Raw genomic sequence first — 16,007 nt, forward strand, 5'->3', positions numbered from 1 at the left:
TCATGAGTATGTGCTGGTCCTAGTGAAGCTTTAAATAAGCTGACATTTGGAAAAATGGTTCATTCTGGCCTATGTGGTGTGGGGTTGTGATGTTGGAATTCAGTAAATTGTGAGTTTGAAACTCCCACATTTAAAAAATCTTGTTAAAGCATCTTGGGAGAGCATTTGAGGTGCTGGGGTTCAAAACATCTAAATTTTAATTCCATCTTACTCTTTTGACACTTTACCCATATTAGTCCCAAAGACTGACCTTCTGTTCTGCCTCTGAGTTGTGGGACTGAACTGGTTGAATGAAGGAAATTCATGGCCAGGCACTGTTCTGGGGACTGTTACCAAAAGGCAACAATTCATTTATCCCATGATGATTGTATCAGGCCTCTGAATAGTCTGTCTCTAACTATGGAAATAGGGCAGAGAGACAAGGCTCTTTGTCTGTTTTATTTAGGTATCACCTGCCCATCTAATCCGGCTAATCATTTATTCACCCACAGGCTTTGTATTTATTATGTCCTTGTAGCATTTATATTGCAGTCTAAATAGAAATCTATTCATCCTACACTACCTGTGTGATGATTTCCAAGCATCTTAGGTGGGCACAAAAAGGCCAGTTTCACATTTCTGCAATGTGATATTTCAGTTGTTTAAAATAAAGAAGAGTTTGAATAGGTAGATAGATGGGTAATAGGTAGGTGGGTAGGTAGATAGATAGATCTATACTTAATTCCAAAATCTTCACCTGATAATGAATTCTCTCTCTGTCTTAGATTAGATTAAATTCCCAGTTTACCAAAGGATATAGAAACCCAACCTACACAGAGCTAGAACATATGAAACCTGTCTTCATTACACTGCTCACAGCCCCTACAAATCTCCTAAAGGGACTTACCACTATCACAGGCTTCATTTCCTGCTGTATCATAATTTTTTATATATAGGGCTTTCATACCTATTTGGAAAGAACTTTCATGACTAATTAACTTGCACTTAATGCTTCTACTGAACTGAATATTTATAAACATTGAAACCCTCCTTTTATTTTAAGCCTAAGTTTATCATTTTTCCTTTCTTGGGATAAAGGAGAATCAGTATTCAGGTGTGTTATGACATCTAATCAGTCAACATTCAAAAAACACCCATTTTTCTGTGGCAAATCATCAAATATCAACAATCTTATCATGAAAAACTCACACACATATATGCGTTTATTACACTGAATACAATAAATACAAATATGTAGAGTATGTGGAAAGTACAGCAATGAGTGAAAAAAATATCATCCATTCCCTAACCAGAGGTAAACATTTGTTAACTCTTTACTGTATCTTTCTTTTCTCTTTTCTTTTCTTTTTTTTTTTTTAAATTTTGTATATGTTTTTATTTATTTTTGAGACAGAGATAGACAGAGCGTGAGCAGGGGAGGGGCAGAGAGAGGGAGACACAGAATCCGAAGCAGGCTCCAGGCTCTGAGCTATTAGCACAGAGCCTGATGCAGGGCTCAAACTTGTGAACCACAAGATCATGGCCTGAGCCAAAGTCGGAGGCTTAACCAACTGAGCCACCCAGGTGCCCCTTTCTTTTTTTCACTAATAAGCATAGATGTATAAGAAAATGAGGATCCTAGTGTATTTATCATTTTATGGATTTTTTTTTGCATTTACCTCTATGAGTGTTTTCTCAAGTCACTAGGTACTCTTCTAAACCACAGTTTTTATGGCAGTATAGTATTCCATCACAGAAACATACTATAATTTATGTCACCACTCTCTGATTTTGGAATTGCAGATTTTCTGTGTTTGCTGTAACACTGAACAAACATCCATATATAGAAGTCTTTGTGCAAATGAATGTTTTTTTAGAATCAATTCCTAGATCTATAATTACAAGGTCAATGGGCAGGAATGTTTTTCAGGTTTTTGAAACACAAGAAATTACTTCAGAAATACTGTACTCTTTACCATACTCATGAGGCCGACTGACTTCATGGCTCTTGGCCGTGTTTCAATGAGCAGCCGTAAAAATCCCACCTGACTTTCTATGTTCAATTTGTTTTCTATTTTGCCATCTGAATGTTTAGTTGGGTTTAACCTCTGGTATGCAAACAAATGTTTCTGAAGCTCTTAGAATCTATCAAGCTTGAGAAATTAACTTGCCATAACCTCTTGGCTACAGTCAGTTTCCAAAGCAAATCCTTTAAAAATCTATATTCATGTGCAGAAGCCAGACATCAGGCACACTAATTCACTCCAGTGTCCACTTACAGAGGAATCCGAAGTGCCTGGCAGTGCAGTGAGCTGAAGCATCTATGGAGGTAAGACACACCCCACACTGAGGTGTCTGTATCCACAGGCAGAATTGGTCTAGAATCTCGATGTGATCTCCAGTGCAGTTAGTATGCTCTCTTCGGTACTTTGTTTGGCTAGGTTGTGGGACGCACCATCGCTTCATTGCATGAAAAGTGTGTGACAACATTGGTGTGTTTAAATGTCTCCATTACTGGAAACTCTTCAGTCTGACTTCATATTGTCTTTATTAAATCGTACAGACCTCCTCTTTTACTGATATGAGTCCAATTGAGGAATATCCTGAACATGAGGGAAACTTCATGAGTGAGGAAAGGGAATTAAGAGAAGAAAAGGAGGAAAAGGAAGAAGATATCCCTGCGAACGCAAACACTGAAAAGATTTCTTTGGAAAGACTACTCAAAGTGTTCCGAGGGGGAAAAGAAGTGCAGGACGCTAACAGATTTGCCAGCCACCTACAGATAGAGAACGCTGACTCAGAGGTTGGTTAGACTCCTTCAGAAAAGGGGTAACTTGTACATAAGAAAACTCACCCTCAAGTCTTAGCATAGTTTCATGGAATTGCTCTCAAATGTATCATTGTGTAGAAATTATGGCAAATTCCTTTATTAAGTAAAATAAGTTTTTAACATCTGCAGGATTGTGAAGTTAACTTCACTTTTTTTTCTTCTTTAAAGAACTTCATAAAAGTATTTCAAGACCTAGGTGCCAAGAATCTGGAACCAGTCAGAGTTGCTGTTCTTTTGAAGCATCCTTTTATTCAAGACCTGATTTCAAGTTATTCAGACTATAAAATCCCTGTGAGTATTATCCCAAGGTGTCCTAATTCAGTCAAGCTCAGGATCAGGGCATGGTGGGACGTTTCCAGTGTGGACTACAGAGACAGGGGAGAAGCTGGTGCTGGCCAAACCAGGGTCAGAGAAGCTAAGCTGGTAAAAGCATCAGGTTAGAGAAGCCAGCCTGTGATACCCAGCAGGCAGCAAGGCCAGGAACAGTAGAGGTAGCTATCTGCACTATGAATGACACTGTTAACATTATGGAGCTGCCTCATTAGGAAGGGGGCTATCTTGGATCTATGACAGAAGGCTGGAGTGAATGAGACGAAAGCTGGATGAGAGGCAGTATTAGTGTTCCAGATCATTCCAGCCGGCTAATAACTAGCCTGTGACTGAAGAGTATGGAGAATAGAATCCCCCCTTCCCAAAAAGAACTAAGGAGACCACGATCCCCAAACAAGTGCTGACGTAGTTGTTCTCTCTAATCATGGTACCCATTGTCTATGTAGCCTATATAGCGTGAGCACACACAGGAGACTGGATGTCAGTTCCATCAGGGAAACACTGTGCAAGATGGAGAAACTGAGGACAAAACCCATAGAGACTAGACCGCCACAGAAGGAGAGAAGGAAGAAAGGGAGAGCTGCAGTTCAGAGATCACAGTGACCCAGCAAGTCTCTACCGCATGTGCTGAATGTGTGTCCACCCTGGCAATGCCAGGTCTTTAATGACAAGGGACAAGGCAGGCAGAGACACACCCCAATCACAGTGGGGCAGGTGTACAGCCTCCTCACGTACCGGTTCAACCGTATGAAGTCTCTTTATTTGGCTCCTGCTAGTTGTTTCTTGGACAATTAAGGGTGTGCTGAGTTTAAGATAAAAGCACTTTCACTTTGATAAAATGAAGGTGATTCTAAGACACATTTCTCCTGACTTGTCAGTGATAACCTTCTATGCCCAGAAATGAGACCATTCAGACGTGAATATCTTCAGACCTAAATTTGTTTGTTTTAAATTGCTGATCTTTTTGCTTATAAATTGTATCTCCTCCTCTGTTGGCAATAACTGAAATCAATTTCTAACAAGCTAGCAGACACTCATCTGGTAGTGAAGTATGATGATAGCATTTATGAACACAGGCTCAAGGATCAGGAAGTCATGGGACTGAATCTCAGGTAGACTACTTACTAGAGACCTGACTTAAACTTTCTCTTCATCCTGACTCCCTCATCTGTTAAGTGGGAATAACAGTCATTCCGACAGAGTGGGTTGCAGTGAGAATGAAATGAGCTCAGGCATTGCTCAGGCACATGGTGGGGTTTCTGACATTCGGCAAGGACTTCTGAAATGGTGGCTGCTGTACTTACTCTTGGCCGCTGAGCACTGACCACCAAGGCTAGCGATCCAAGACTTCGTGGGAGACAAAATGAGTATGAACCTCAGTTGCTGCTCTCAACCAAACTCCACTTATGTTTGTAAGACAATTTTTACATGCAAGAATTACAAGAGAGTGATATGAGGTAAACCACCCAAGAACAACATTACAGGAATTCAAAACATAGGACGTTTTTTGTTCTAGAAGCTGAGTCTTCAAAGATGGCCAGGAGTTTTTGAAAGTGGAGGGAGAGGAGAGGAGGTCTACATGGATTCTGCCATTGGGGTGGAGAGAGGACAGCATTGTAGGGAAAAGGAAAGGTCTGTGCAAAGGCGTGGACACAGGACTGCATGGGGGAAGGGGAGCCAGTAGGCATCTGAGCAGGGACGTGATGTGATAGCAACTTCTTCATCTCTAAGTGTTTCTTTGTCTCGTAACCATATCATTGTGTCTCTAACATTTAATTGGCCTCTTTTAAAACAAAGTTGTGTCTCTTTATATAAATAGGCCAAAATATCTGGAAACATTGTTGGCAATTATTCCAAGTTGCTGTGCTCATACATTCCACAAACATTTATTGTTTGCATCAAAATTGATATGTTACATGTTCCTTTTCAGTTTTTCCTATCTCATATTTTCATTAATGAAGACTAGCTTCTTCCCCACTTAGGAGGAGGAGGGCATAGGTCCGTGTGACCCTAGAATTAGTTGGGGGGGGACAGAGCACACCAGAACTAGACCACAGGTTGGAGACAGGAGGGGAGAGAGGACAGAGGAGTGTCCCCAGCTGTGGGAATCAACCCCCTTTTGCTTTCTTCTGGGTAGATGTCATCCTGTATAAGTTCCAGAGGCACATCACCTTTGACTGCATTTCATCTTACATGGCTGTCCTATGTTTTAGGGAATGGCCCTCTTATTTTGAACCAGTAAAATAATTTTCAAACTCCCTTGGAATTATGTATATTAGAATTTATCTTGTATTACCAGGAACCAGTAGAAACATAAAATGATGCCATAATTATTTCCTCCCCTAAAGGGAAGAAAACTGTACAAAGTCAGACAATTTGGAAACATCTTGACTCTGGCCAGACTAAATATGATTAACTTGCTGAGAAGATTCTATTCAGCATTTTCCTAAGAAAACAGCCAATGGATGACTGCCTTTGAGAGTCAGCCCCTTGAAAAGGTGTCCTGACTCCTAGGGATAGCAGGAGTCCATGGGGCTGTTTTTAATGTACATATTTCTCTCTTTTTGGAAGCAGTTTGATCAACTTGGTGTACACCTCGCTAGTGATGTTGTAGACAGTGCGGTTTCTCTACACAGGACTACCTCCAGCATGGCAGGATTCTGGGCCACTGCCCGCTCTATCCCAGGAGTGTTTGGACATACTGACTACCAATGCCATCTTTGCACGTTCCCCAAATTTCCCTGGCATGCAGCACCCCTCTGACCTAGAGCCTACCAGCACAGGACATCTGACCTTCTGTGAGTCAGTTTCCCCAGACCATTATCACCTGGTGCTCCAACAGCAGAAAGAGAGTAAGCCTGTCTGTCACCAGTCAGTCTGTCCGTGCTTTCCTTCATGGCCAGAGTGCTTCTGCAGAGTCAGCTTCTTCAGCTCCCTGTCTCCTCGCCCCCACCTCTTCTTCCTGGCCCTCCACCTCAAAGCCATGAGAGGACAGAGGACTGCATAATTGGGACTCATTCATATGACTGTGAACTAGAGACTTGAGCCTGTGACCTAAAAAGCCTAAACTCTGATATTCTAGAACGAAAGAGCTTCTCTTTCCAGTAAGATGTTCCATTCTCATTTTCATTGTGCAAAAAAAGAAAAGAAAGAAGAGAAATAAAGGAAAAGAAAAAAAATCTCTGAAGATTCAGTTTCTACCAAACCCATCCTGTCACCATTTCTGTTCCAGATATCCATGTAGAAGTAAATAGATCACATTTTAAAATGAACTTTAACCACAGTGATGTTATTTGAAGATCTTTCAAGATAAGTAGAGCAAAAGCTAGAATGTGGTTTTTCAGGTTAAAATGTTGTTTGCTGTTATAAACAGTGGGAAGTGAAGGTTGTTGCCTGATAGCTCTGTTTACAAGGTTTGTGTTTGGAAGCAGCAGCATTTTGAAATATATATTTGAAAAAAACTGAGTATTCATAGTCATTTTGGCGTGTTTAATTCTTGCTCCTATTGGGAGGCATCCTGGCTTTGTGGTTGAGAGAGCAGCCCAAGAGCCACACTGATTGGGTTCACACCTATGTACTGGGTGACCTTGGCCAAGTGACCTCACGGTGCCTTAGTTTCCCCATCTGTAAAATAGGTTACCATACATACCTCATGGGGTTCTTGTATGGATTTAATGACTTAGTACATATAAAGTGCTTAGCTTAGGGCTTGGCAGATAGGATGCACCCAAAAATAAATGTTAAACATTATAATTATTGCTACTCTTATTACTATTGAGGGTTTGTTTGTAATTGCGGTGCCCAGGAAATATTTCTGAGCCATGTGACATTGTATGTGGATAAATAAATAAGCTGGCACTTCATCTCCTGAATTCAGTGTCTGCTCTTTGGAAAGAAAGAAAAGGCTTTCCCTGTTGCAGTGCCATGATGACAGAGGGTCCAAACTCATGTCCCAGAAATCCCCATGCGGGCAATACCTAGGTACAAATTCCCGATTTTGTGTTGGATCTTATAGTTATTCGGTCAAAGTCATTTATTTAACTTCTGCTTTCATAGATCTTATACAAAGAGGTAATTTCAAGTAACATTCCTAAATTATTAAGAAAATGCTTTGGTTAAATAAATGTAACAAGATCAATGCAGATATCGTAGCTGAGTTGTTAGTGAGGAAAATCAATGAATTTCCTATGACCAATATATCCACAAATGTAAGTGAACACCTGGTTTTCTATACCAACCTAACGAATGTAGTTTCTTATAACAAACACATACTGAATCAACGTAAATTTTTTTTCAGCAAACCTGCAAATTAAGCATATATGCTTCAAGTTAAGGTTTCCATTCAATAGGAGATAACAAAAAATCTTTTAGCATTAAAATCTGAATGTCACAGGGGAATTCTTATAAGCAAATGAGTCAGGACCCAATTACATGAGGACAAAATACGAATTATTAAGAGTGACTTGAAGGGATTTTCATCCCACTGTGCCTTCAGGGAATCTGACTTTAAGGTTTTCTCCAATCCTCTCATTTGTAACAAAACATGATGGCTGCTATGGTGCATTGTGTTTTCAAAGCACCCAAGTCAAACATTTCCAAACTCTCTCAGCTTTCCTCCATTAACTGCTAGTGAAAATTATGGCCTCTGACTTCAACTGCAAACTTAGCCAGGGCTGATTTAAACATCTGAAGCTGATGATGTTCTCCATGCTGCAGAGTGTCAAGTGATCACAGGGCAGCTCACTCTTTAATCCCCAAGTGAACAGTCAGCAGTCAGTATTAGTGTAAATACTCTCTAGTCAAAGAACACGTAGTATTAACAATGGGGAGCGGCTGTTCTTTTTCACTTAGTTCACTTGAGTTTGACCTCTGTCTGTAGGAAATCTGCATTTTCAAAAAACAAGGTCTCACCAGAAAATGATTCACTATGATTCCTGGCAGTGACTGAAAATAAGCAGTACGTGTGTCACTCAGCAGGGGTCAGCTCAGATAGTGAACTAACTCCTGTCTTCTTGAGTAAAATGACCTCAGTCAAATTGAAACCTTTGGAACTCAGCTCTGAAGAAAAGAAAGTTACATTCTTAGAACATTTCCCTAAATCTGTGAGGGAAAGAAAAGAAACTGCATAAATATAACTCTACATTTTTCACACGTGTTTGTATCCCTTCTACATTTTGATAGTATTTTACATTTATTTTTTTCAATGACTGTGATCTAAAATGTAAGACACTGCTATTTTAAATGGACAAAAACAAATCGATTTATTCCTAATATTAAAAAAAAAAAACGAAGAAATGTAAAAGTCTCCCCTCAAAATAATCCACTCGTCTAAAATTCTGTAAATCTGTAGATATGGTTGATCTGGCATTAGAATTTTTCATAAATAGTAAATGAATATGTTTTTTTCATGAATAAGGAAGTAACACTTAGGCTTGTTCATTAGGTGCCAAACTGTGTAAATTACTTTTTATAAATGTTACTTAATCTAATGTGACAATTCCAGTCATTATTAGATTAGGAAACAGAGGCTCCAAGATCTTTGATATCTTTCCAAGGGTACAACCAGTAAGTTGCAGGGTGAGATTTAAACTAAATAGAGAACCATTTTCTTAAAGAAAAATATCGAAATAAAACAACTTACTGTTTAAGCACTGCCATATATTACATGATCTTTAATCCTAAATCACTTATTAATGTCTCTTACTTCTCTTTTAATCTCTTCCCTTAGGATATTAAAATAATTCTCCAAAGGAGTGAGCATGTACAAGGAAGTGATGGAGAGAGATCTCCTTCGAGACTTACAGAGGAAAAGAAATGAAAACAAGAGTGTGATTTTTATTACTTGGCAATGAATCTTCCGAACATAAAATGTAAACATGGTGTTTGTCATATATGTTGTCATTGTAAGTATAGAAATGACTTAGACCTGGTTATTAGGGGCATTGAAAAGGGGGCCTTCCTTAACTTGGAGAATATTCTATAATAAACCTTAAGTACAGAGCAAAAATACAAAGTAAGAAGGAATGCATTTTGAAGTGATTCCGAAAATACAAGACACCAGAACAATGTGTTCAAAAATAAACACACACATAAAAGTCATGAAAAATCACTGTAAGAAGTATGTACATTAGGCAAATATAGTGGAAATTCCCCTGAATCTCCACATCAGGGAAGTTCTGATATGTACATTTTGTGGTTCTGACTCCACGTGCAGTAAAATTCCAAGGTTCATCCCACACAAGCCGAAGAGATGGCTGCATCAGCTGCTGGTACAGCCATGCTACTCGCATCTATTTCTAATCCTTTCCTAATAGAATATAATATTTCCTATATAGATGAATCTACTCGCACCATTATATCTTTTTCCTTGTATATATTAGTGACTCAAATTCAATGATACTTATCTCAAGAAAATGTTTTCTAAGTGAGTGATGGCGTCTTCCCAGTGGTGGGCCTTCTCTGAAACCCCTTCTTGGTCTTTGTCCCCCCTGACTGCTCCTTCTGAGCCTCTGTGGCTGCTGGATACTCCTCTTTTACTCAACCTCCAAATGTTGAAGGGCCTCAGAACTCTGCCTTCTCCATCTAAAGTCAGTCCCTGAATGACTCATCCATTTCCATTACTTTGTGGGTATTACAGAGACTAACACAGAAATTTCTTTTCTTCTCACCGGTGCCCTGGAATCCAAACTTTGCTCTTACTGTCCATTTGATTACCATATTGATCACTCACAGTCATCACAAACTCAACATGTCCAAGCCAACAGAGGGAACCTTTCATGATGCAGGTGAGGTCATGTCACCCCTCACTCCAACCCTCTGTCAGCATCCCATTTCGTGCAGCATCCAGCCCAAGTCCTCACCCTGAGCTTACCCCTTGCTACCTCTCTGATCTCATCTCTTGCTATTTTGCCCCTTGCCCACTCTACTTAAGTGGAGTGGAGCACTTAAGTGACAAATCCACCTCGTTGATCCTAGAACACACCAGAACACTTCTGTCTCAGGACTTTTGCATGTACTTTTTTCGCTGCCTAGAATGACTTTCTCCCAACCTGTGTGGCTTGTCCCCTCACTTCCTTTAGGTGCCTATTTAAATGACACTTTGTCACTAAGGCCTTCCCTCAACAGGTGATACAAAATAAAAATAAGCCACATCCCAATACAACGTAATTTTTTTTCCATTGTACTTATTTACATCTGACAAACTACATGTTTACTCTTTTGTTTGCCTGTCACTCCACTAGGCTGTAAGTTCAATGAAGCCAGAGATTTCTCTTGTATTCTTCATTGCTATGCTCCAGAACCTAAGACTAAAATTATAGCCAACTTTAAGTTGTATTGATATATTTGTGCAAAATGGGTGGAAATATCACATTTAGATTGATCACCATGAATGGTGAGCAAGCCGAAGACAATTTCTATTGTTAGTAAGATTGATATTCTATTTCTGGACAGTGACATGTTTCCTTAATTTCCTTCTTGTGGGCTCCACTACCAGAATCTTTGTCTTTAAAATTATGGAGGGTGGTGACCCAGAAGTACAGAGATGTGGTAGAAACTCTGCCAGAGATTTCCAAATTTCAACTTAGCCAGTTCACATGCAGTTTTGGTTATTACGAGATAATTCTAGTTTTTCTAGAGAAGGAAGGAGAGGAATATCTGAAAATTGAGCTCAAATAAATAAAATATCATGATTAGGTCACAGGCAGTAAACTAATCTACATTTAGTCAAGGATTGAACAAGACAAGGCAGCACTATTTTCCAATAGAAAAAAATTAAAAGCAGAGCTGACAGTATCCCTTGCTGTCCTAATGTTCTTGCACAGCATTGTTAAATAAGGAAATTGCAGAATCTCCCTCCTGAGGCCCATTGACTCATCTAAGCAGTAGGCAGGACAACCACCACATGAAAGGTCTCCCTGGTGGGTATTTGCTACCATGTCACAATCTGTTAACCATCATCAAGACTAAGCAGATGTTGTGACTGGGCATGACCCAGAGCCGAAAAAGGAGCTCTCCCACACAGGTCCTGGAGCAAGCAAGGCATGCAACTTCACACTGAAACAAGAGGTTGCATGGGATTCTCCCAGACAAAGGAAGAATGTTCTAGAACTCATCCACTCAAGGGCCTTTCAAGTCTTATAATTTTAGGGAATGCCTCACTATCTTGAAATCATTTTGACTGCACTGAATATTACTGTGACCTCCAGCTATTGCCTTTGTGACATGGAAGTCTCTTATCCTAGGGCTCTCTTCTGGGTATCATGTGATGTTTACAGGATTATTCATGATTTCCTTGGGAACAAAGGAAACGAATATGGACTAAATGCAAGGACAACTGAGTCTGGAACCAGTGGAGGGACACAAAAGATTCGTCACACAAATTATTCATTACCTCTCTCCTCAAGAGATTGTTAGCTATGGGAACCAATGCCCATGTCTGTCTTACTGATCTCTGTGATACAAAACATCAACAAAGAAATTCAAACAGGGATATAGGATCCAGGTGACCTAGAATTATGGTTGATGCAATGTTGGAAGAGATTTGAATTAAATTATGTTTGGTAAGAGAAAGAGGACCCGATAACAGGTACTAATAATAGGTGAGGTACTAATAATAGGTGACTATATACAACAATAGCTGCTCTTTTTGAGGGTTTACTATGAGGCAGGCACTGTGCTGAGAGCTTTACAAGCATTGTCTCAGTGTTTACAACTCTGAGTTAGGTACTCTTAGTATTGCCATTTCCATATAGTGAAGATGGCATTTAAAGAGAAGATTAACTTGCCTGAAGTCACACAGCTGATAAATAACAGACTAGGAACTCAATATTAACACCAAAAGCCATCCTCTTCCCCAGTTTGCTCAACTTGTGTACAAAATCACCCATTGCGCAAGCACAGGATGGAGGAAGTATGGCTTAGCTGTATTTAAAAATAAAAACAAAGGGTTTTGTTCAAAGTAAATTTGACTCTAATTTGCTGTGTAATGTGGCCCCTGAAGAATCCAGTGCCCTCAGGGCATCAGTGGTTGTAAGGGAGATGCTGATTTTCCTCTGATCTGTGGTGGTCAGACCTCAGCTGCAATTCTGTGTGCAGTTCCCGGCCACACGCTTGAATATATGCATCCTTTATATATGCAGAGGAACTGATTTTTTTTTTATTCATAAGCGAGGAAATTCAAACCCCTTAGCCTTAAGCTTGAGTAGAGAAGCTTCCAACCGATGGGACAGAGGAGTGCTCTCTACGGTCCCCAGGGGTAAACCAACACCAGTAAACATTGCAGCATGACGGAAGATACAGGCTCCCTGTTGCCAGAAGTATTCTGACAGAGGCAGAGTGCCATGTGGCAGGACAGTTGGCTGCCATGACGGGACTTCAGAACTTTACCCCTTGTCCTGCTCCTACTGCAATTCTGTCTCTACTGAATCAGCTTGTCAGCTCTGCTACCCCAACTTCCATTCTCCTGAAAGGGCCTTTTCAGCTTGGTATTCATCGTGTATGGATCTCATCTTTCTTTAGGGCACACGTGCACTAGAAGCCCTACCTGCGGAGCCCAATACCATACTCCAGCCACTTAGCTGTTACCCTGTCCAAACCAGCCAATTGCTCCCTAAAGGAGGATTACAGTGGGAGAAGATGAGATACAGACATGGGGCATTTGGCAGGATGGCTTTATGGCCCCATCCATCTCTGAGGTTCTCTGAGAAAAGAACTTCCCATTCTCCATCAATGGCAACACCTGCAGTTCTGTCTCTGACACTCTGACACTTGGACCAAGTCCTTGCTTCCTCATGATCTCTCTCCCTTTACACCCAAATCTCATTACTCCTTATAAATGTCTCTCAGATCTGTCCTCTCCTTTCAGTTTCAACAGCCACCCAATTTCAAAAGCCCTGAAAATCTTTCTAGACTCTTGAATAGCTCTCAGTTGATCCCCTACTTTCTGTACCTTCCACATCTTCCCTTTTTCTACCCCAACCCAGCCTCTGCACTACTCCCAAAATAATCTTCCTGAAACTGCGTAAGCAGATCACACTTTTGCTTTAAAAACCTTCCCTCTGACTCATTGCTTTCAAATAAATTCCACACCTCTTAGAATGTTCTTTAGAACTTGACTCTATACTAATCATCTTTTTTGCACACTTGGCTTCATACAGCTTCACTCAACATAGCCTCTGATACTTACTAGATACTAAATAAAAATGGAATGGAGTAAGGAGTGAAGAGGGATGTCTCCTTTTACTAGAAATCCTAAAAGGTGAGGGCAACTTTTTAGAATAAAGATGTTCCTACAATCATATTCACCCCTTACTGGATCTGTTGAGAGAATTGATCTCATCTTTTTAGGATTATTTGTGTGTGAGAGAGAGTGTGTGTAGGGAAGTGGTAAGAGTGTCATTTTCCTCCTCCCCAAAAGGTTCTCTGCAGCTCTGGAGAAGACAGGTTGAGTGACATCAGGGTACAACTGCTAGAGGCTGACTGACACATAGACGCTAATGAGAAACAAGAATTCTGTCTTAATCAGTTCCTCTGAGGGTCCAGAGCCTGGTGTAACCCTGAACAGGTTAGCCCAGCAGACCCCACTGGCGGGGCTCCATCTAAACCCCTCCCCCACACCCTACCCATCTTATCTAAACAAAGGGCCCTAACTGTGCCCCAACACCTTTTTCAACTCAGTCTGTCTCCTCTCCTATTTTACTGGCATGTTTGACTTAATAATGAATTTATATTGCTTACTGGAGTAGCTCCTTCAACCCATAATAGTTCTCATGTTCTCTAACACAGACTTAAGAGGGCATCCTCTGTTACTAGAGGCGTCACCAGAGATTCTGTTGAGCCACAGATAAACAAATGGATGAGCACATTCACTCTCAGATTCTTAGCATAAGAACAGCATGAAATTTTGTTTTTAAGCCTGTGTGAAAACAAACCTGGAAAGAGATGCCACTAGAGTCTTGTGGCTGCATTTTAAAGCCCAAAAGGGCCACCCTGGGCTCAAAGCAGCGCCCTGAGCGCTTGAGCTCCAAGCAAACGCTGTTTTGTCTTTGCTCATTTCATGCTAACCACAGGGAGACAGCGACACTGAGCACTGTCTGAAACAGCCTCACCTTGCTGTGCCCCCACAAACCAGGCTGAAACCACAACATCCTTCTCGCACGCGGCAGACCTCACTATGCGCTCGAAGGCTGAGGGCTTACTTCTCTCCCACTAGTTTCACCGTTTGAGCCCATTTCATGGTATAGTCCCTGTAAGTCAAGGAGAGCCTTTGCCACCAGGCTCCTTGCAAAAGAATCTACAGGAAGAGGGCCCTGCATCAGAAGACCTCACTTAGCTTTCTCATGCTACAGGAGACCTTTATGATTTCTTCCCGAATTTAGCTGCCCATTGAGGGCAGTTTACCCACTATGCCAGTGGGATTGTTTGGAAGGTTCCTTTACAATTTGCTAAGGTGCCACTTATAAAACTGTGCTTCTGTTACTTCTTATAGAGAGCAATTTCCTCCAAGCTGATAACCACATTTCTAAATATTGCATTTTCCTAAGGTAGGTGGGAGAGCTAGCAAGCAGGTAGTAATAAATGCTTCCTGGGTATTGGACACCTGCTGGCCACTTTATATGAGCTGACTCATTTAATTCTCATCTACAGACAACTCCTAAGTTAGATCTATTGCTATTCTCACTGCCAAGGTGTGAAGGGTTAAGGAGCTCTCCCAACTCACATGGCTGCTAAGAAGCGAGGATTTCTACCAGGGAAGGAAGGGATCTGCCTCCCGAGTCTTTGCCCCTAACCCTCCAACTGCACTGCTTCTCTCTGGCCTGTGGATCAGGTACAGGAATCATAAGATATAGTCATGTGATTAAGTCCCTCGGAGTTTCCTTCAGCTAAGAACTGGTCTCTTGAACTCTCTGCCCTTGAGCATTGCCTCCCGACTAAAGGAATTTTGACATCAGGGGCCTTGGCTTATGAAAGATGACTCCACCCATTTACATACCTGACATTTTTGTGGCCTCCTGGCTTGCCTTGCCTATGTCGCCAATTTCACTGTCTTTCCTCCCCCACATTCGGATCTCCATAAATCTGATTATAACATCTCTTTCACTCGACCTGAGGCATGGTCCACTGACCGTCTAGTGCCGCTCCCCCCACCCCACCCCCAACTCAGCGGGAAGGGTCGAAACCCTTTCTCCTGACAAACACTTTAGACCAAGGACAGTGAAAGGAATGAACTCCAGAACACTCTTCCCCTCCTGAGCCCTCTCCTGTAGAGGCATCATGATAAATCAAGGCTCTTCTGTCAGCCCACTAGTTTAATTTCATGGCCAAATGAAGGAGCATGTGCTCTAAATGAATTTCTCCAGTTTCCTTGACTGCATGATGCTGAGACAATCTGACATGAGAATACAGGCTGCAAACACAAATGCTAGAGGACCTTGGCAGACATTTGAAAAATATGGTACCAGATCAGATTTCTTGAAAAAATTGGCTTCTCAGTCTATCTTTAATTTTCTCACTTTTAAAAGAGCACACACTGGGGCGCCTGGGTGGCTCAGTCGGTTAAGTGTCCTACCTCGGCTCAGGTCATGATCTCACGGTTCGTGGGTCCAAGCCCCACATCGGGCTCTGTGCTGACAGCTCGGAGCCTGGATGGAGCCTGCTTTGGATTCTGTGTCTCCCTCTCTTTCTGCCTCTTCCCCACTCATGCTCTGTCTCTCTCGGTCTCTCAAAAATGAAGACACGTTAAAAATAAAAATTAAAAAAAAAGAGCAAAGGATAGATTTCACTTTCTCTTAATTCTACTACAAGAAAATAGAGCACATGGACTATGACAAACACAACCTTCATCGCCAGTGGTAGAAAGGCCAGAGGG

The 16,007-nt window shown here is 41.2% G+C and overlaps 1 protein-coding gene across 1 annotated transcript in view; it reads left to right on the plus strand.

Moving 5' to 3' along the window:
• SPEF2 (sperm flagellar 2) overlaps positions 1-9,019 on the plus strand; it is a 185,664-nt gene extending 176,645 nt beyond the window's left edge. Inside the window, exons 35-37 of the mRNA XM_058717266.1 lie at positions 2,543-2,782; positions 2,978-3,100; positions 8,868-9,019. Of these exons, the coding sequence (XP_058573249.1) occupies positions 2,543-2,782; positions 2,978-3,100; positions 8,868-8,957 (453 nt within the window). The 3' untranslated portion in view covers positions 8,958-9,019. The remainder of the gene's footprint in view (positions 1-2,542; positions 2,783-2,977; positions 3,101-8,867) is intronic.
• Positions 9,020-16,007: the final 6,988 nt, after the last annotated feature.

Source organism: Neofelis nebulosa, chromosome 1, assembly GCF_028018385.1.
Source record: "Neofelis nebulosa isolate mNeoNeb1 chromosome 1, mNeoNeb1.pri, whole genome shotgun sequence".
Classification (NCBI taxonomy): Eukaryota; Metazoa; Chordata; class Mammalia; order Carnivora; family Felidae; genus Neofelis; species Neofelis nebulosa.